The sequence below is a fragment of the Falco peregrinus genome, chromosome 5 (assembly GCF_023634155.1).
Source record: "Falco peregrinus isolate bFalPer1 chromosome 5, bFalPer1.pri, whole genome shotgun sequence".
NCBI classification, from domain to species: Eukaryota; Metazoa; Chordata; class Aves; order Falconiformes; family Falconidae; genus Falco; species Falco peregrinus.
In genome coordinates, this window is record NC_073725.1 from 24045351 (window position 1) to 24062726 (window position 17376).

General features: G+C 40.4%; 1 protein-coding gene across 1 annotated transcript; it reads right to left on the bottom strand.

Annotated features, from left to right (window-relative positions):
• Nucleotides 1-1377: 1377 nt before the first annotated feature.
• Nucleotides 1378-16964, bottom strand: MPLKIP (M-phase specific PLK1 interacting protein). The gene is made up of 2 exons (XM_055805326.1): nucleotides 16467-16964; nucleotides 1378-11961 (listed from the first exon to the last, which is right to left on the bottom strand). The coding sequence occupies exons 1-2, from the start codon at nucleotides 16824-16826 to the stop codon at nucleotides 11758-11760; spliced, it is 564 nt and encodes a 187-aa protein (XP_055661301.1). The 5' UTR covers nucleotides 16827-16964; the 3' UTR covers nucleotides 1378-11757.
• Nucleotides 16965-17376: the final 412 nt, after the last annotated feature.

Genomic DNA, 17376 nt, shown 5'->3' on the forward strand with positions numbered 1-17376 from the left:
ACGTTTAATGAACAGTTATAGTACAGAGAGATACTCACAGAATTAAACAGCTACTGTTTATCATCAGTACGTGCTGGACAGCACGGCTGCCCTTCTGCTGGCATCCCTCCTCCCAGGAAGGTGATGCATTTCAACCTTGCTCTGACCATTTAATTGATTAATCCACTTTGGGGAATGCAATAGGGAGAGCAGAAAACACTGGGTTCCCTTCTGCTGCTAAATAGTAATAAGGCTGAACCAGGACATCTTCTCTTCCAATTCTTTCATTCTCCCACTTGTAAAATGAAGAGATAATAGTGTTATCCTCTCTAAAGGTTGATGGGCTGCTTAATGAAATGTAGTGAATGCATCAGTTTGACTTTATATTAAAAGCAATGTTTAAATCTGTAAGGCAAATTTCTGTTTAGAGGGATATAGGGATTAAAGCTGTTATAGAACCGTGCATCATCGTCCTCCTGTTCGTTCAGATCTTTCACACTAGCCTGTCTGGAGCAACAGGGAGGCAAAATAATTAGACATGAGACCTGATTTCTAAATCAGATATAAATGGGTTGTTTGCACCTCCGAACAGAAAGACAGGAGCTGGAGACTTGCGCTGAAATACTGCGCCTTGCCTTGAAATCAGTTTGGTTTGTTGTTGTTGGTTTGGGGTTTTTTTCCAGGTAACAACTCAAGTTTAATGACCTTCACATTGCAAGTTTATTGTGCTTTACAATTTCCCTTACATACTTAGCTCACATAGGTACACAAAAGATGGACAATTTTGCTTTTTTTTTTTTTTTTCATAGGGGAAGCAAATTGCATTTGGTACTATTTTCTGAATGAACAACTTGTACCCTTAGCTTCAAAGAAGTGTTGCACAAACTCGGAGGCAATAGGTCCGTAAAAGAGTATTGACACAGGATAGACAGACGTGTGTGCCCCAGCATCCCTGACCTGCTGGTGGGTGCCTGGGAGCAGGAAGGGCCAGCAGAAAGTGGCCTGGCCTGGGCCCCCCGGTGGGATGCTTTTTATTCTTATAAATACTAAAGAAGGACAAAGTGACAGCAAGCAGATATCTGTGTTGACATGACTCCAGGACAGTCCTCTCTGGAGAGGAGAGGGAAATTCCAAGGAAAGCTGTGAATTGTTGTAAGTCCTTCTGCCTGGGAGACAGCAAATGCAAATGTTGCTTTTCAAAGCCTAAATGTAAGGAGGGTGCTAAAGATGTGGTCACCAAGGATTAACATTTAGGAGGCGTAGGACATGGAGCCTTACAATGTTTGTTTGGGGTACTCCAGTTGCTTTTAATTTAGGTGCTGTTCTAACTACTGCACTAAGAGATGAGGGAACAGAGAGGAACAGCGAGAATGTACCTTAATACTTTAATGCTGTGGAATGCAAGATCACAGATTAAAAAAAAATCAGTGAAGTTGGTCACATTTATAAGACACAAGAAGCTGGAATGAGATAACAGTGAAAGTGACTGCTACCTTCCAGCGTGATGCTGAGCATAAGGGTTAATACAAAACATGAGCAGAGGAATATTAATCAGTAGGACTTCAGCAGATAATTGAAATGACTTTAAAGTAAACCATTACTTTAAAACTTATTACAAAAGCTTCAGAAAACAGAGAAACAATCCGGTCCTAGAAAAAATGTCCTAAAGTGATTTTAATGGCTGTATTTAATTTTTGCAGAGAATGTTCAAATGCTATTTGATTACCTACCTTGAATAGAAATTTGATACATGTCTCTTTAATACAATATAAAAATGTAAAATCTAATCCACTGAGGGAAGCTGATGTTGGAGAAAGCCAGCCTAGACAGAAAGCAGGTTTTTCCATGATACTGGTTGGGCTTGGGCTCAGCTTTGATTGATAGATGCTGACATGCTGGGCATCTGAAATCTTTTTGATATCTATGTTGTGGTTTAAATGAAGTTGTAGGTTTGGTGTGGGAATTGCCAGATGAGGTTTAGACCTAACACTGTGCAGGGTATCAGGATAAACACCTCCTTCTAGCACCAACTGACGGATGGTGAGATTTGGGATTTGACGAGATCTATGTACAGTGTGTTAGGAAAAACATTTTTCACGTAGTGCTTGAGTTTATGGAATGCATATTTTACTGAAGAGGTCTGTATCCCACACCTCTTAACAAACTAGCAATCATTGACACTACTAATTTCACCCATTCTTTGGGACTCAACATGTACAGATTTGCTTGGAACTTTAAAAACGATGTTTCTTTACCTTTCTGAAAAAATGCTTAAAATTTGGAATTAGTAGCAGAAAATAATAAAAAAACCAACAACAACAACAAATCCAACAGGACCTCAGGACAAAGATGATGAACCAGAAGTCTGAAAAGAATCTGTGGTAGGAAAAAGGAGGAAGATGCAGAGAGGTCACAGGTGGAGGTACCTCTGCGATCCCTTTGCAGTCGAGTCTGCAACAGCAGTGTTACTACTGGGGACGTTACTGACAGCTTCTGTCCCGAGAGTCACTGTTGGAAAAGCTCAGCCGAGTTAGCTTTCCTGTTTCAGACATCAGCAAGTTTAGTTTGAAACACATTTGAAACTATCCAAGCTCTAAGTTGTTTGGTTTGAAAGCACTGGCAGTATCTGCTTTGTCAGAAGGGAACAGTGGTAGTCAGGTCAGGATGGAAAAAACGTTCCTGTGATGCAGACAGCTCTGAAGAACAGAATTTATGGACAGCTTAAATCACAACAGAGTGGAAATGTTTTAAGAGAGAAATTTTGGTTCAAATGGAGGGTCAGCCAAAGAAAAACTATGGGAATAGCTGGTCAAAAGGGAGTCCAGAGCAGGGGCACGGCTTGACCGCAAAGAATGTCGTGGAGCCTGTGAGAGACAAAATCAAGGAATGCAGGTCTTAATATCTGTCTTGAGCTTTCTACTCTTTCTCATTGCTTATGGAAGACTTGTAACGTGTTCTGGACTCCTGCCCAAATTCTGTGCTCATGCTTTGGGACACTGTGAGCAACTGAAGGTGGCTCATGCTTGACTTCCAGGGGAACGGTGGGCTCTGGGAGGTGCAGACCCTTCCACTAGTCTCCTTGCCGGGAGGTGCCGGCACGGGAAGTCTGCTCTACTGATGAGCCTCCCCCAGCCCGTAAGTAACACCAGGAATTGATGATCTGTTTTGGGATGCTTACATAGCAGCAGACCACTTGCCGGTAAAGGCATACACTTACATTAAATGTGTTTCTGCTGTTTTTCTCCGCTACATCAATACAGTTAGAATGACACCAAACCCTTGCTTTTTCCTTCTGCTCACTGGAAAGGTTACAAGACTGAGAACAGTTGCTCTGTAGGAAATCTTCTGGCTGCTTAAATATTTCTGAAGTAGAATTTAGCACTGAAGTAACTAGAGCTGGCCTGAAGCCACACGATCTTTTTTAATTGACAGTAAATGATTAAACATAATGAAGAGCAAAGGTCCCTATTCACAGACTTTTTATTTTCACTGCTCATAAAACTCACTTCTCTTGGAAACGCACATCTGCTTTTTTTGTCATTCATGGACTGACAGTCACACGTCAGCATACCTGACTTCAGGCTTTCATGGGGCGATTTCCTCCCTCCAACTTGGTGTATGATCAAGAACAATACACTGAGTGGAAATACGGGGTATTTAAGAGATGATTGTGTTGGGACGCTATGAGCAAGAACTGGGATCAACACTGTTTCCCTAGTTTTTCTGTTGTCTTCTTAGAGTGACTGTGTCTCCACCTTTGCACTGGTTACAGAGATTTGAGCATCCACCTGTCTGCATGTTCCTAAGAGAACTTTTTCCTAACCTAGAGAAAAAAGGGTGGCCACTACAGCAGGGGCATGTCTGCCTTGTGCAACAGAAGCTCAGCAGAGAGAAAAAATTACAGTAAGACTACTAAAGTTATCTTCTCTCTGTGGAGTTAAGGGTGGGGCAAAGTATAACCACCTGCTTTTGATAGGTGCCTTTAAATTGCATGCCTGAAGCATGAAGTATACAAAGCCCTGTGGATGTGTTTATTAATGTATTAGAATCTACTAGTTTCAAGCTGTAAGATAAATTATAGAGATTTGGTTAATGAAAAGAGAGTTCTGTCACCTGCTTACTGGGGTGATTAATACCAGAGAGAAATTAAACTGGGCTATTACCAGTTATGTCCACAAAGTACAGACAGTAACTCTTTTTCCTCAGCTCGCAGCAGTGAGGATGACAGGCTACAGGAGAGTCAATGTATAAAACATCCAGAATTTTTTTCTGGGAGGAAATTAGAATAGCATAAAAAAAATACGCAACTAGATGCAATAATTACCCTGAACACAGGGACTTAAAGGTTCTTTGTGAAAGCTTTTTACATACTTCGAACTTTTATTTCCAAAGCCATTCTAAGCCCAGGGACACTGCTGGTAGAGGAAGCTGTCTTCAGTTGCAACAGGGATGCAGTCTGGAAAATTGTTATTTTCCACTGGAAAATGTTTATCGCAGTTTCTCAACCTGTTGTCCACAGTGCACATACATACTGTTTTCTTAACAACTGGAAATGACCCACCAAATAATTTTCCTTGGTGTAATTTAGTTGCCATAGCCTCCTGGTTGCTATTAAAAACTTACGGACAAGGGAAATCGCTTTAGGGAAGTGGAACAGCAAGTTATCAATAGATGGACCCTTGGTACCTTCTTACAGTCGCCAACTCAAGTTGTACGCTTGGATCATTTGCAGATGTTAATTCTCCCTTTCACCTTTTTGACAATCCCTGAGATTTCCAAACACAGTTTTATCTTAGCTTAAACAAAAATATTATGAAATGAGACTTATGCAAAGATGCTAGACATCACAGAAAAGTGGTGAAGATACTTACTCTCTTCTGCAACTCAATGGTAGGAACAGTAACATGGCAAGTCCCAACATCTGTTAAGGGAATACAGCTCAAAGCCTTATTTTACATTAACCTAAAGATCTTCCTTAAGCCACAGGAGGTAGTGGTTTGATTTTAAAAGTGCTGTGCAACTACTACTTACAATCCAATTACTCTTGCTACTGCTCCCCTGTTGGCAGCCAGTGCCTTTTAAAGCTTATTTTTGCTGTTATTTGTGGTTTATGCTGTGTAGTCATCCACAGAAGTTGTCGATTAGCTTGATTCCTCTTCCCTTGTTCCAGTATTAACTTGTGTGATGCTTGAAAAGGGAATGATTTGCATCAGAGTGAAAGGGTTTTGTTATTCCATTCATTAGTAGTTACACTAACAGTTGCATCAACAGCATGTTCAGCAGTTTGAACTCTTAGGAATTTCCTAATGCAAATTACAAAGATTTAAACCCAAGGCAAACACTTGTTGACTCTCACTAACAGCTTTTAACTATCTTGACTACACCCCAATTAGACTGTGGCAAAAAACATATGGATACCAGAAGGTTTAAGTGTATTGTAATGCAGCAGCAAGCAGTGTCATTACTGTTGCCCATAAAAGCAGGGTAGCACATACAGATTTTTGGTGCAGCCCATTTTAAAAGAATTGTGTTAAAAATTTTAGTTTGAGGTGACATCGAAGTTTTTGCCTCCTAAGATGCTGTCACTAACGAGTAAATGAAAGAACATTTAAATTCTCTTATTCTTGACCCCAGTAACACAGCAGCTCACTGTAGGCTTAGAAAATGAAAAATCCCCTGAGGTGTGTTTATGTATGGGTGGGAAGGAAGGGGTCTTTTTTTTTTTTCCTTCTTAAAATCCCATTCTAGCTGCAATCTGGAAATAGGCTAATACAGGTTACACTGAACTGTAATCACATCCCTACTCACGCAGTCCGTATGGCACTGTGCAGACCATTATTTCTATCCCAGCATCTCAACTGCAACAGCTCTGTCCCAGCACGCCTGCTGGGTGAAATGCGTTGGCCAGATCTGGAAGATGTTAAGCTCTTTCAAGTAAGAAAGGAAGGAGCCTGAGATTCTTTTGAACTCTACTATGCAACCACAACCACTACTTGAATTAACATTTGAATGGAACGAGTTAAACTTATTTTCTTTCTTTTGCAGGGACAACACCCACCCCCCCCCACCCCCCCACCCCCATTTAATACATCCTCCACAATCCTGTTGCAGTTGCCTGGCAAAAATGAATACTCAGAATTAAGCAATTTTGGCAGTTAATTTCGATAGTTGAAAATTACTTCACTGGTAGGATATGAAGGTATAGCTTTTACTGCCCCCAAATACTGACATTTGAAATCAAAATGCAGGAATATTTTAAGAATTACATGCTACTCTAGCACCAAAAGCTTTGCATATCCAGTGAATAGTACAGCCTAAGCTTTTGTGAAATGGAGTATGTCCAATATTCTACATAAGATGGACTTCCCTTTTGTCACAGAACAGGTCAAATGGCGATCTGGTGGTTTTGGCTGAAGCTCACATTGCAGGAAGCCTTGAAGTTATCGCTAAACAAGTCAGTGCTTCTCCAGAAGAAAAATAAGAACAAGACAGATCTCATCATTTGTGAGGCTGCGTAAGAATTCTTCTATGTTTAAGGTAATTTTTCAGAAGTACCTTTTCTGCCTTATTAGGGAGTGGGATGGCATGTTTTCAGCTCTTTGGTAAAAGCCCATTCTACCTGCCATCTGGAAACAGGCTAATACAGATTATGCTGATTTGCAACGTTGGCCCTAGTCTCGTAGGTCACCTTGCACTGTGCAGACCACAGCTGCCAGCTCAGCATCTTGCCTGCTTAATTTTTTTTTTGCTTCATTTTTGCCCTATTAAACGGGGACAGAGAAGTTCTCATTTTAATAGTGGTAGTGTCAGCAGTATTAAAAATTTCATGCTTAAACTGTACTGGTATGACCCCTTTCAGTCACAGAAGTGATTTTCTCGTACACAAATGTTTACATTTATAGTTCAGAAAAGGAACGTGCGACAGCGACAGATCAGTGCACGGAGGGCAGTGGAATTCACTTGTGACTTTACTGCAGAAGAAGAGATTGTGCAACAGTTTTTGGAGTTAAAACCACAAATTAGAATTTATAACGCTGGTAAAATTTAAAATCCAGGATGCGCACTAAGCAAACCATTGATATGGCTTAAAATGCTGCAACCCACACAGAGGTGGTGAAATAAAATGCATGACTATTTGGCCCAGAACATCTCCTGGGCCCCACTATAGGGCAACTTCTAGGAGAGGAAGGCTAGTTTGACAACCCTGCTTTGGCACCAGGCCTTTGCCCAGTTGTTTCTAGGCCAGTAGTTGAAAGGTTTCCTAGCGTCATCAAGGAAGTAATGCAGATGAGATAAAGCTCTTTAACACATTTTAGATGTTAAAAGGGAAGACCTAGATATGAGGTCTAACACTGAAGAGCCAGTAATTTTGTACAGGTAAATTCAGAAGCCTAGGTTGAGAAAGCATTCTTAAACTCTAAGTCAGTAAGGCACATATTTTGGTGAAAACAGCAGAAAATGTAACTGATTCAATTTGCGCCTAGTGAGACATGCAGATGAAAAGTCACTGTAGGCAAAAAATTCGTTCGTGAACTAATGACTGAATGCTGGAACTACACTACTGTTAACACAACTTGGCAATTTCTTCCCTTTCTCCTGGTGTAAGAAGTTGTTTCAGCCATCTCAAATGATATATATAAAAAAAAGTTTATCTAGTTACCTATGACAATTGGTACACAAGCTTCTGAAAACCTGAGACATGAAAATCATGACATGATTCTTCATCAGTTAGTGCAGGCAATCCTCCCTTTTCTACCCTAGTTCAAGGAAGATGGGAGGGAGGTAAGGGCCAAGATTTGGGGAAACGAAAACAAAGTCTTTAGTCTTGTGAATTTAGAAAAAAATTGTAAAACCAAGTTTAATTACTTGCAAGACAGTCTTGGCTCATGTATAAAAGCACATGTATGAATCTGAATTCAGAGCAATTGCTAAACAGAGCAGTTTATTGCAGAGTTGGTAAAAATCACTGACAAACGCATGGACGATATGATTTTCAAACTGTGGTATTAGATACTTACGTACATTGCATGAGTAAATCCTCTGACATCAGCAAGATTACTCAGAAGAACAACTTGAAATCCAGACTATAAAACCTTTTCTTTAGAAGGGAGCTGAATAGCTACTTGTAGGCTTTCCACACAATGCATGTTTCAAATGCTTCCTCCCTCAGATGTCTAATTAACACATTTATATGAAGTGAAGAGCACTTAAAGATACCCTTAACAGGAAAACAACCTGACTGCAGAAGTTACCCATTCTGTTGACCAGAAGCATTTCCTCTGCAAAGTGCTCCCACTTCTGACGTTACAAAAATGCTGCCACATGTCCATGCCTTATTGCTAACTCTAAAAAGAAGTAGCTTGATATGTATTTTTAAAATCCTGTTTTAATTGAAACTTTAACATTCCAAATTGTTTTACAATTTCAATGAAAATAGCGGGTACAAAATGCCAGAGAAGAATGAATATTCCACATTATAAAGTCACAGCAAAAACCCAAACCTGAACTATCTTTGAAGTATTAGAGCACACAACTTGGGGTAACTGCCCGCTTGGTGTGCTGCCATGTTACACAGGATTGTGCTTGGCTGATTTAAGTTATCTTACTGTCATATTAGCACAATGTAGTAGCAGTGCAGTCCACTGTTAAACGCTGTAGCAAACATCAACAAATGAAAACAATTTTTTTTGCTAGAAGAGCGTTAGTCATGAGTTATACAATTCCTTTACAACAACTGAATGGAAAGTCAGATGGCCTTGACAAACACAATGCAAACAAAACAATGTAAAAGTAGTACATAAATCCAAACTTCTGAAAAAGGAGCAAAATTACTTACCTTAACATCTAGAGAAGTCTGCTGAAGGAAGAACAACGCCCATATTCTTACTGTGTTCATTACAGAAGAATCCCTTCATTAGCAAGACACAGGCACTATTTTGATTCATGGGCTCACGAAGAAAGGATATGTTTGTGCTGTACTTTTTATCATCAAATGCTATTTCCAGAGCTATACTGTTACTATGAAGTGGCTTCATTAACAAATGAGGAAGTGATATATCCTATCTCCAGAACGTTTGCCATATGGGAAACAAATCAGTGAGGAGGTAAGTGCTTAAGCTTCCTGGGTATCACAGCAAAAAAGGCAAAGCTTAAATTGGCTTTAAGTACATTATATTTATAGTTCTGAACACTATATATATAGTTCTGAACTTTACAGCTATTTAACAATGACATTTTGAAATGTTAGTCTAATGGCAGAATTCCTCCTAGAAGCCAAAAAGATGAATAATTTTTAAGTTTTTGGTGCAGTGTGATAAGGTTAGTAAGGTTTATTTTACATCTACATTTTAATTCCTTGCTGATTCTTGACCAAATTATTGAAGCCTTTAGCAGTATGATGTACTTAGAATTGTTGGGTCACATCTTGAAGTGCACTGGAGCACCAGCTTAACAGATAGCATTGTGGAAGGCCTATATTGATTAAACAATGCTTCAAGATTATGTCCTCAGTTCTCTTTCTGGAACATTTACCTTCGTTGATGTCTGACACCTGGTTCCAGGAGTTAACAGTTATTACCAGAGAAGGCTGGTTTTGATCCCTGGCTCAATTACAAAGCCAAAGTGGAAAAAAACCGCATCAATGTGCAAGGACAGCTGATACTAGCTACTGTACCATCAGTCCCACCTCTAACAGTCTCTCTTGTCATGAATCCTTTTCCTTCCTCCTTTCCAAACTCCATTTCTTCTCATGTCTAACTGAGAACACATAGCTTTAGTCTGTTAAATATAATTGCAGCTGTTTCCCCAAGATCACCAAATGTTGCAAAAAGTAAACTACACTGAATTACAAAGGAAATAGTAACAAAAAAGATGACTCAGTTAAGCACCCTGTAACTTTTTTCTGTGAGCTTTCCAACACCTGACAGGGTTAAAAAAAAAAAAAAAAAAGAGACAAAAAGACAGAAAACTTTATACTTCAATTTTCACAATGACAATCAATTTATAAATTCTAAAGACTATCTACAGCTTGTCAAGTCCTCTCAGTTTTGCTGGTATGTGTTACAGATAATACTGATAGCTGCCATTTAATACTTAACATTTAATATCAGTATTTAACAATACTGATAGCTGCACGGTTTTGATCCAGGGATGAAGATTTAGCCATTCCTGATATCAAGCAGGCATTGTGTTCTCAGTTCTCTGAGCAGGCTTTTTGGATATAATACTAAAGCAATAAGGTCAATTCGGGAAAGACACAGTGACAAACTTTAGATTATGGTCATAAAAGCGGAAGACTCGGCTAGCACATTTCACCATGTTAACCCCCCTTCCAGTCTGAAGTAGCTCCTGAAGGCAGTACTAACCCAAGACATTTTACACTGAAACAGATAAGGTATATAGGACTATTCTACTTCAGCAAGACAAGTTACTAAGAATAGTCTAATGTGATTTCCTGTGCTTTTCTACCTAACCATGCTTCAGGACCACAAAGATATGTTTTCTGTGGAGTATGCAAGAAGTTTAAAATAGGACATATGTTTTGAAAACTGAACTAACGCTTTTATTAATTTTTAACCAAGTCTTCGCCCTCTACCTACTGCTTCAAACTCAAGACCAACTAACAAGTAATGGTACATTCAACAAAAATTTAAGATATGTATTGCAAGCTTAACATCGCACGTTAAGAGCATGCCTGCAGTTGGAACTACTTCTTATTTGTTCTAGATTACAATATTCACTACTGGGTTTAAGAATGGATCTTCCATGTATAGACAAGCTCTATAAAAAAACCTCATTTGTTTTCCTCTTCAGTATAAAAATAGAACATGCATGCACTCAAGACTTCTCTAGGCAAACATGTCTGCCATAGTTAAAAATAAAAAATAATTTTAAAAAATAATAAATCTTGTAGAGATAAAAAAAGATGCTATGCATGTACTAATGTCAACCGTATAACAAACTGTCATCCATTCTATGCTGTTCTAACAGGTGGATCCAGAAAGTAATTGTCATTTATTTAATCTTGATGTTTTATGTGCTCCTCAGACTTGGTAAGATTCCAAATAAGATTTTTTGAAAGTACAAAAGCAAATGATTACATAATTCTGTTTATGACTCAAGAGCTGGTTTAACAAATTAAACTTTCCAAAGACAATACATTTGCTTCCTGAGATGGCTAAAAGTCATGTTTCAACTTCATGTTACACTACAATTAACAAAAAATACTATGCACAAAATCAGGTTAACTACAGCATACAAGCACAGTTACAGAAGTCACCTAATTTCACTAGTACTATTTGTGTTCATATGTACACCTTAACAAAGTCCTAAAATAATCTTTATACATTACAAAACAAGGCTTTACAAAACTTTATTTCCAAGTTACTTCATTCTAAAAATGTTGAAACATAAAAAAATACCATTTCCTAAAGGAGTTTACAATAAAAGGCTAACAATCTGGCATGGAAGAGGTAAATATATGGAAACCTGTTTTAACAGTCACAAATCAGTCGCTGGTGATTAAAGAACACTTTGTTCTTCAAAGCTGGTAGGCACTTCCACATAGCCAGAAACGTAAGTTTTCCTACCACTCCTTTTCCCTCACATACATAAAAATATCCAATGCAATAATAATAAAAAAAAGTAGGATAAAAGGGTGGACATGATCAAATAAAAGCGTTATCTAAGGTCTTGATTATTGTTCATCTTGTGTAAGTGTCAAGATTTTGTCCCAAAGTTTTCCTGACAAGATGGAGTTATTTGGCTTTAAAAAGGTGTTTAGCTGAAATACCTCCCTTTTTTACCAGTATATGTTGTTTGCTCACTGCTGTATTGCTGGTTTATGTCTGTAACAGAAACTGGCTCTAGGCCAGCCCATGGGTCCTCAAGCATTGAAGGTCTGTAATAGTTTTCCACATCATTAGACACTCTTTTCTCTCTGCCATGCGCTGTACCAAATGGAGTAGATGTCCTGGGTGATCCCTTTGGAAGAAAACCATCAGGTAAAGAAACATTTAATAGACTAATTAAAACTAAAAAAAAAAATAAAATAAAAAAATATTTCCTTCTAATGTAGCAGAGCTTTGAATCTGATTATTAATGCTAATTACTACTCTTCACTTGCATCTTCCTCAGAAAATCTTAACTTTATTATACTTTAATTATGAGTGATGATTTACCAGGATAAGAAAAAAAAACCCAGACCTCTCTAAAATACTTGTTTATGTCACTCTGGCACATAACTATAGAAAAGCTCCTCACGCTGTTTTTCATAAGCTGCCTAAGTCAATGACATGTCTAACTCAAAAGCTGAACAACAAAACAAGAGGGTTAGGGCTGAGGAAGAGTGGATCATGTTTACAAAAGCAAAAGTCACATATTAAGTACTTCTAGATTGAAGAGACCATTGTATAATGCAAATAGCTACAAATGACCCCCAAAACTTACTGGGAAAAATACCCTGTTTTAATCAAACTAGTGATCTGTAAAATTTGCGAACAGGTAACTATTTGATATACAATCTAGACGGTAATCAGTGATTAAGCAGATACTGCATGAAAGAAGACTCTTTTGTCTTGAGCTTTCGATTATTTTTGGTTAAAGATCAAGGATCACCACCATTGTTTCCGTAAAACCTGCTCCAAGCCTGCAACTTAAAGAGAGATATGACAAAGGAAATCGCTATAACCCTTTCCTCCTGTTAGCATCATCGATTGTTTTCTTCAGATTCACTTCCCCAAAAAGCGAGGTTTTGTCTGAAGTTATATTTGTTTAAATTCATTGGTTTTAACCCAAGTTAAACAACCTGTATCACAGATACACAATAGTTAAGTCTCCAAACATGCCTGCTGCGTTCTTTATGATTAGAAGAACAGGACTCCTTGAGGCTGACTGTCAGCTTCTGACATCTAAAGGAGGGTAAAAGCACTGATTAAGGGCTGCTTTGCCAGCTCCCCCCAACTTCTTAGACCAGCAGTGATGGCATTTGAATTTGACTAATAATCTAATTAATAGATCATATGAAACAATTTCTGGGTAAAATTGGGAAATGGTGTCATATAGTGAAGACCCACCCCCATGCTTAGCCAGAAGAACAGATTCCACTGGAACTGCTTGAACCTGTTTCTAAACACGTGCTGCATCTGGAGCCTGCTTGTGTGGTCCCAGTAAGTACTTTTCTAGAACTCCTGAAGCTTGATGGTAATGGATACACAACCAAATGTGGGAATGTCTGTGTCTTACTTACAGGGCGCTTGTTTCTAATGACTCATTGTAGTACCATGAAGTTATGTAGCTAAGAGGATTGCCTCAAAACAGAAAAATTGCTAAAAGGTAGAGAATTACTTTATTGTATCTAACCCAAGGTCAGAGAATCCCCTCAGAATACATCTAAAATATGAAGGGATATGGAGTTCCCTAGAGCAAGTCAACATGCAGTAGCAAAAGTGGCATTTATGTTAAGCACTCACATTTAGTAGTAAAGCAGTAGTACACAGTGCATTCTATCTTTGTAATAAAAAAGGATTAACTCTTTAGATTACAGTGTTTAATGGAGACACTGTGACTTTGACACTGTAAAACATTGAGTTTGGAGTTTATTTTATGTTATGTCTAATCTGCAGAACTCAGAAGAAAGCTGAAATGATGTAACAATCTACAGTATCCAGTGAGAGAACAAAAGAATTCAATGGTAAGGCTCTTTTAGATGGATTTCACAATTTTATATCTCACTGAATAAATGCAGGCCATCAGTAACACTGACATTTTAGCATGTTTGAAATCTAGGAAATGTATTATGTAATACAAGACTGACGGCCTTCAATAATTGTTAAATTTAAGCGAGTAGATTTTCTTCCTTTAATTTAGAATACTAGTAGTTATATGCCTCCCCCCCCCATTTTTTTCAGGGGGAAAAAAAGTCAAAATGTGATTATTAATATTATAGACCTGTGGAAAAGGAAAATAGCCCCAGTGAAACCATTCTGTACAAGAGAAACTGTTTGGTGCCAAAGATACCTTAAAAAAACTTTACATTTCACTCCCACTGGTGTCAACAGCCTTTTTTCACTGAAATTGCCTTAAAGAAACAGTCTATCTATTCTCAAATGTTTTTTTTTTTTTTCCCAGACAACAAATCTCTCTCTACAGTAGAAAAACTCCCATCTTTTGGCGCTGTTCATTAAAATGGGGACAGTCATTCCCTTTATCAGCTTTCTTCACCTGATGCGATTTTAGCTGCTGGCAGATGCACAGAAACACAAAAATCATGATTGTACTATTTCAAAAGATTTTTTTTTTACTTTCTGTAATAATTTTCAACCCATCACCACTAACTAGCTACTGCTACTATCTAGTTCACTAACTCCTGTTGAGTGCAGAAAGAATTCACTTAGCAGTAGCATTCCCCTAAGAGGAGATCATCAAGAAATACAACAAACTTTTTCATAAAATATAAAGCAGATGCATCTCTGTGGAAAAAAACACAAAGCTCTGTAAACTATAGGCCACATAAAGGTTGTCAGCCATTTTGGAAAAATTCAAGCTTATTATGTTTTTATCGGTTTTCAAAAAATGAAAGTCTGCAGACACAAAAATGAGCACACAATACTAATGACATGAAATTAATAGAACACTAAAGTCAATATAAACTGTCTTTTGGATTTCCTGATAAGATTTTAAAGGGTCATTTAAGACTTTCATCTCAAAGGGGACAGTAGCATCGTAAGTCTTAAAAAGCACTGTAGTTCTCTTAACAATAGCATCTGCAGGAGGGGAAGGAGCAATCCACATACCTCAGAAAAGATCTGATGTTTAGAAAATGCAAAAAATCCTTCTACCTGAATCTATTAATGGCCTCATGGACTGACATTCTTGCCCACATGGAAGAAAACAGGGACTCACAGTTTTGAGAGTTCCTCCCACTGATCGCCTCTATTGCCCTCCCAGGCAAAACAACCCGTGTGTATACACATGAAAGTACACATATGCATTACTGTAGTCTTAGGCAAAGCTAGAAACATATGATGCATCCTTCCAGTCTTTGAAAGCATCACCATCAGGTCAATGCTCCTAAACAGCTCACAAGGTCTACAGAAGGAAAGGGGAGAAGGGAAAATGTTGTGACAATCCGAGACAGCACCTTCCCCATGTCAGGTTTCTTACTGAACACCTAGAATGGAGCTATGAGACTCTGCCAGCCCACAGGTCCTGACATGAAACAGTTCTGAGTAAAACTAGAGGCAAACTAAAACTAGAGGTTTCCTACATAATCTTCTGCTCAGTTAAATTTAAGGTAGGCTTTTTAAAAAAACACATAATTGAATATCTAAGGAGTGATCTTCTAGAGGGAAATCAGACATTGGTGACATTAAACTATCCCTCCAGAATCTGCAGCAGAAACCCCACATCCTTTGCCTTTTCAACAGGTACAGAGGTCAAGCAATCCGTAGGCTTCCACACTGTGAGAGCCTTTGCTGTTGTGTTGGAAGAAAATGTATAAAGCTCATAATGATCCCCTTCCACCAACTATGAGATTCCTGTAAGAGAGTTATCTGCATCATAAAAGGAGTAACCGAAGCCACTTTTTTTAATGGAAATGTTACTATGCAGTGCAGGCTCATTAAGATTTTACTAATCTCTATTACGATTTGATTTCATTATTACATTTAATCCTTAAAGTGTCAGTAAGAGCAACCTGAAAATTTTTTCATTTTTTGTACAGCACATGTCATTTGTTGCAGTTTTACGGTTTCTCTAATACTGAATAAACCCAGCCAGCTATGTGCATAAAGTTGGTATCATCTCAAGATCTGTCATCCCTACCTGCACTGGAACTCACATGCCTCACCTAAACCATCTGAAAAATGCGTAACTCACAGAACCTGTTCTTGACACCTCTCAGGAAAACTACTTTATATAAACTGAAGCTTTCAGCGCTGCCATGTAAAGATTTTAAAATGGTAACTCTTATAATCCCAACAGATGATCCCATTTCTGCTTAAAGGAGCCTCAGCTTAATTCTCTTTAAAAGAGCTCTCCTTTTCTCTACTCATGTCCCAGAAAACTCTGTGTGTGGATGGGGCAGTTTTCACCATGGAAGACAACACAGGCAAAGCAAAAGCACACAGCGTTTCACCACGGTGTTAAAGAAAACTGGTCAAAGGGAGGTACATACAAGGGGAAGAGGCGTTTGCTGCAGTTTTGGGTGGTACTTAAATTTTCTCTCTGCCTTCACACACCAGAATATGAGAAACAAAAAAGCTACAATCCTGTGAGTCCACACATCTTCACAACAGGCCTCTGAGTGGCCTGGGGCTCTGTTCCCTCTCCTGATCACACGGCTGCCTCAGCTGGGGGGCGGGGGAACACTGATGCTGCCCCGAGTGGTGCCAGTCTCGCCCTCCTCTGAAAGTCGTGGTGGAGGCGATGGCTGCTGCCCCGTCCCTCCCTCCCTCCCTGCCCCCCTCCCTCCCTGCCCCGCCCCATACCTGGTAGTGCCTCTGGAAGCCCCCGGGAGAGCGCTTGTGCTGCTGCGGGTGCAGGACAGCTCCAGCCGGGGATTTGCCGCTGTAGGGAGCCGGGTACCGGGGGCTGATGCTCTGCGGCCTGCGCGGGGTCTGCCCCCCCGGCGAGGGGCTCTCGAACCGCCCGCCGCCGCCGTGGAAGCCGTGGCCTCGCGGCGAGTGGCCGCTGCCGTAAGGCCCGGGCCGGTAGCCGTAGGGCGGCGTGTGATGAGGGCTCCCGTAGCCCCGCGGGGAGGGCGGCACGGGGCCCCCACCGGAGGGAGGGCTCCGGAACCCGCCGCCCGCGTACGGCGGCGTCGGGGGGCGGAAGCTCTGCCGGTACATGGCCGGGCCGGCGAGGCGATGGCGGAGAGGAATAAAACCTGCGCAACGGCGTCCCCCAGCAGGCGCCTCGGCGGGGAGACGTCGCGTCCGGTTTTTTCTCTTCCCCCTCTTTCCCTGCGAGGTGTCCGGAAGGTTCCGGCTTCAAAGCGTTCCGGGACGGGGAAGGCGAAGCGAAGGACACCCGGTGGCAGCGGCCCGTCCCGGCTGACGGGGAGCCGGCGGCGGCCGAACTCTGCCGGGAGCGGAGCCCTTGTAGCGGCCAGGCGCGGGCTGACCACCGGCCTGCCCCGGGGGCGGCACCGAGCTGCCCGGACGCGTTTCCGTCCGGAGTCCGGAGAAGGGGCGCCGGCTGCAGCTTGGGGTCGGGAGGGCGGCTGGTCCGGTGGAGGCAGCGGTCTGTGAGGCTGGCCCTGAGGAATTCCTTGCATTTTCAAGCTGGAGAGGAATAATGTGAAGTAAGAGAGTCTCAGGAGATGCGTAGCAGCCGTTCCTGTTAATTCAAATCGTAGGGTGCTGTGATAAACCCGGTATTGGCGACCTCCATATAGTT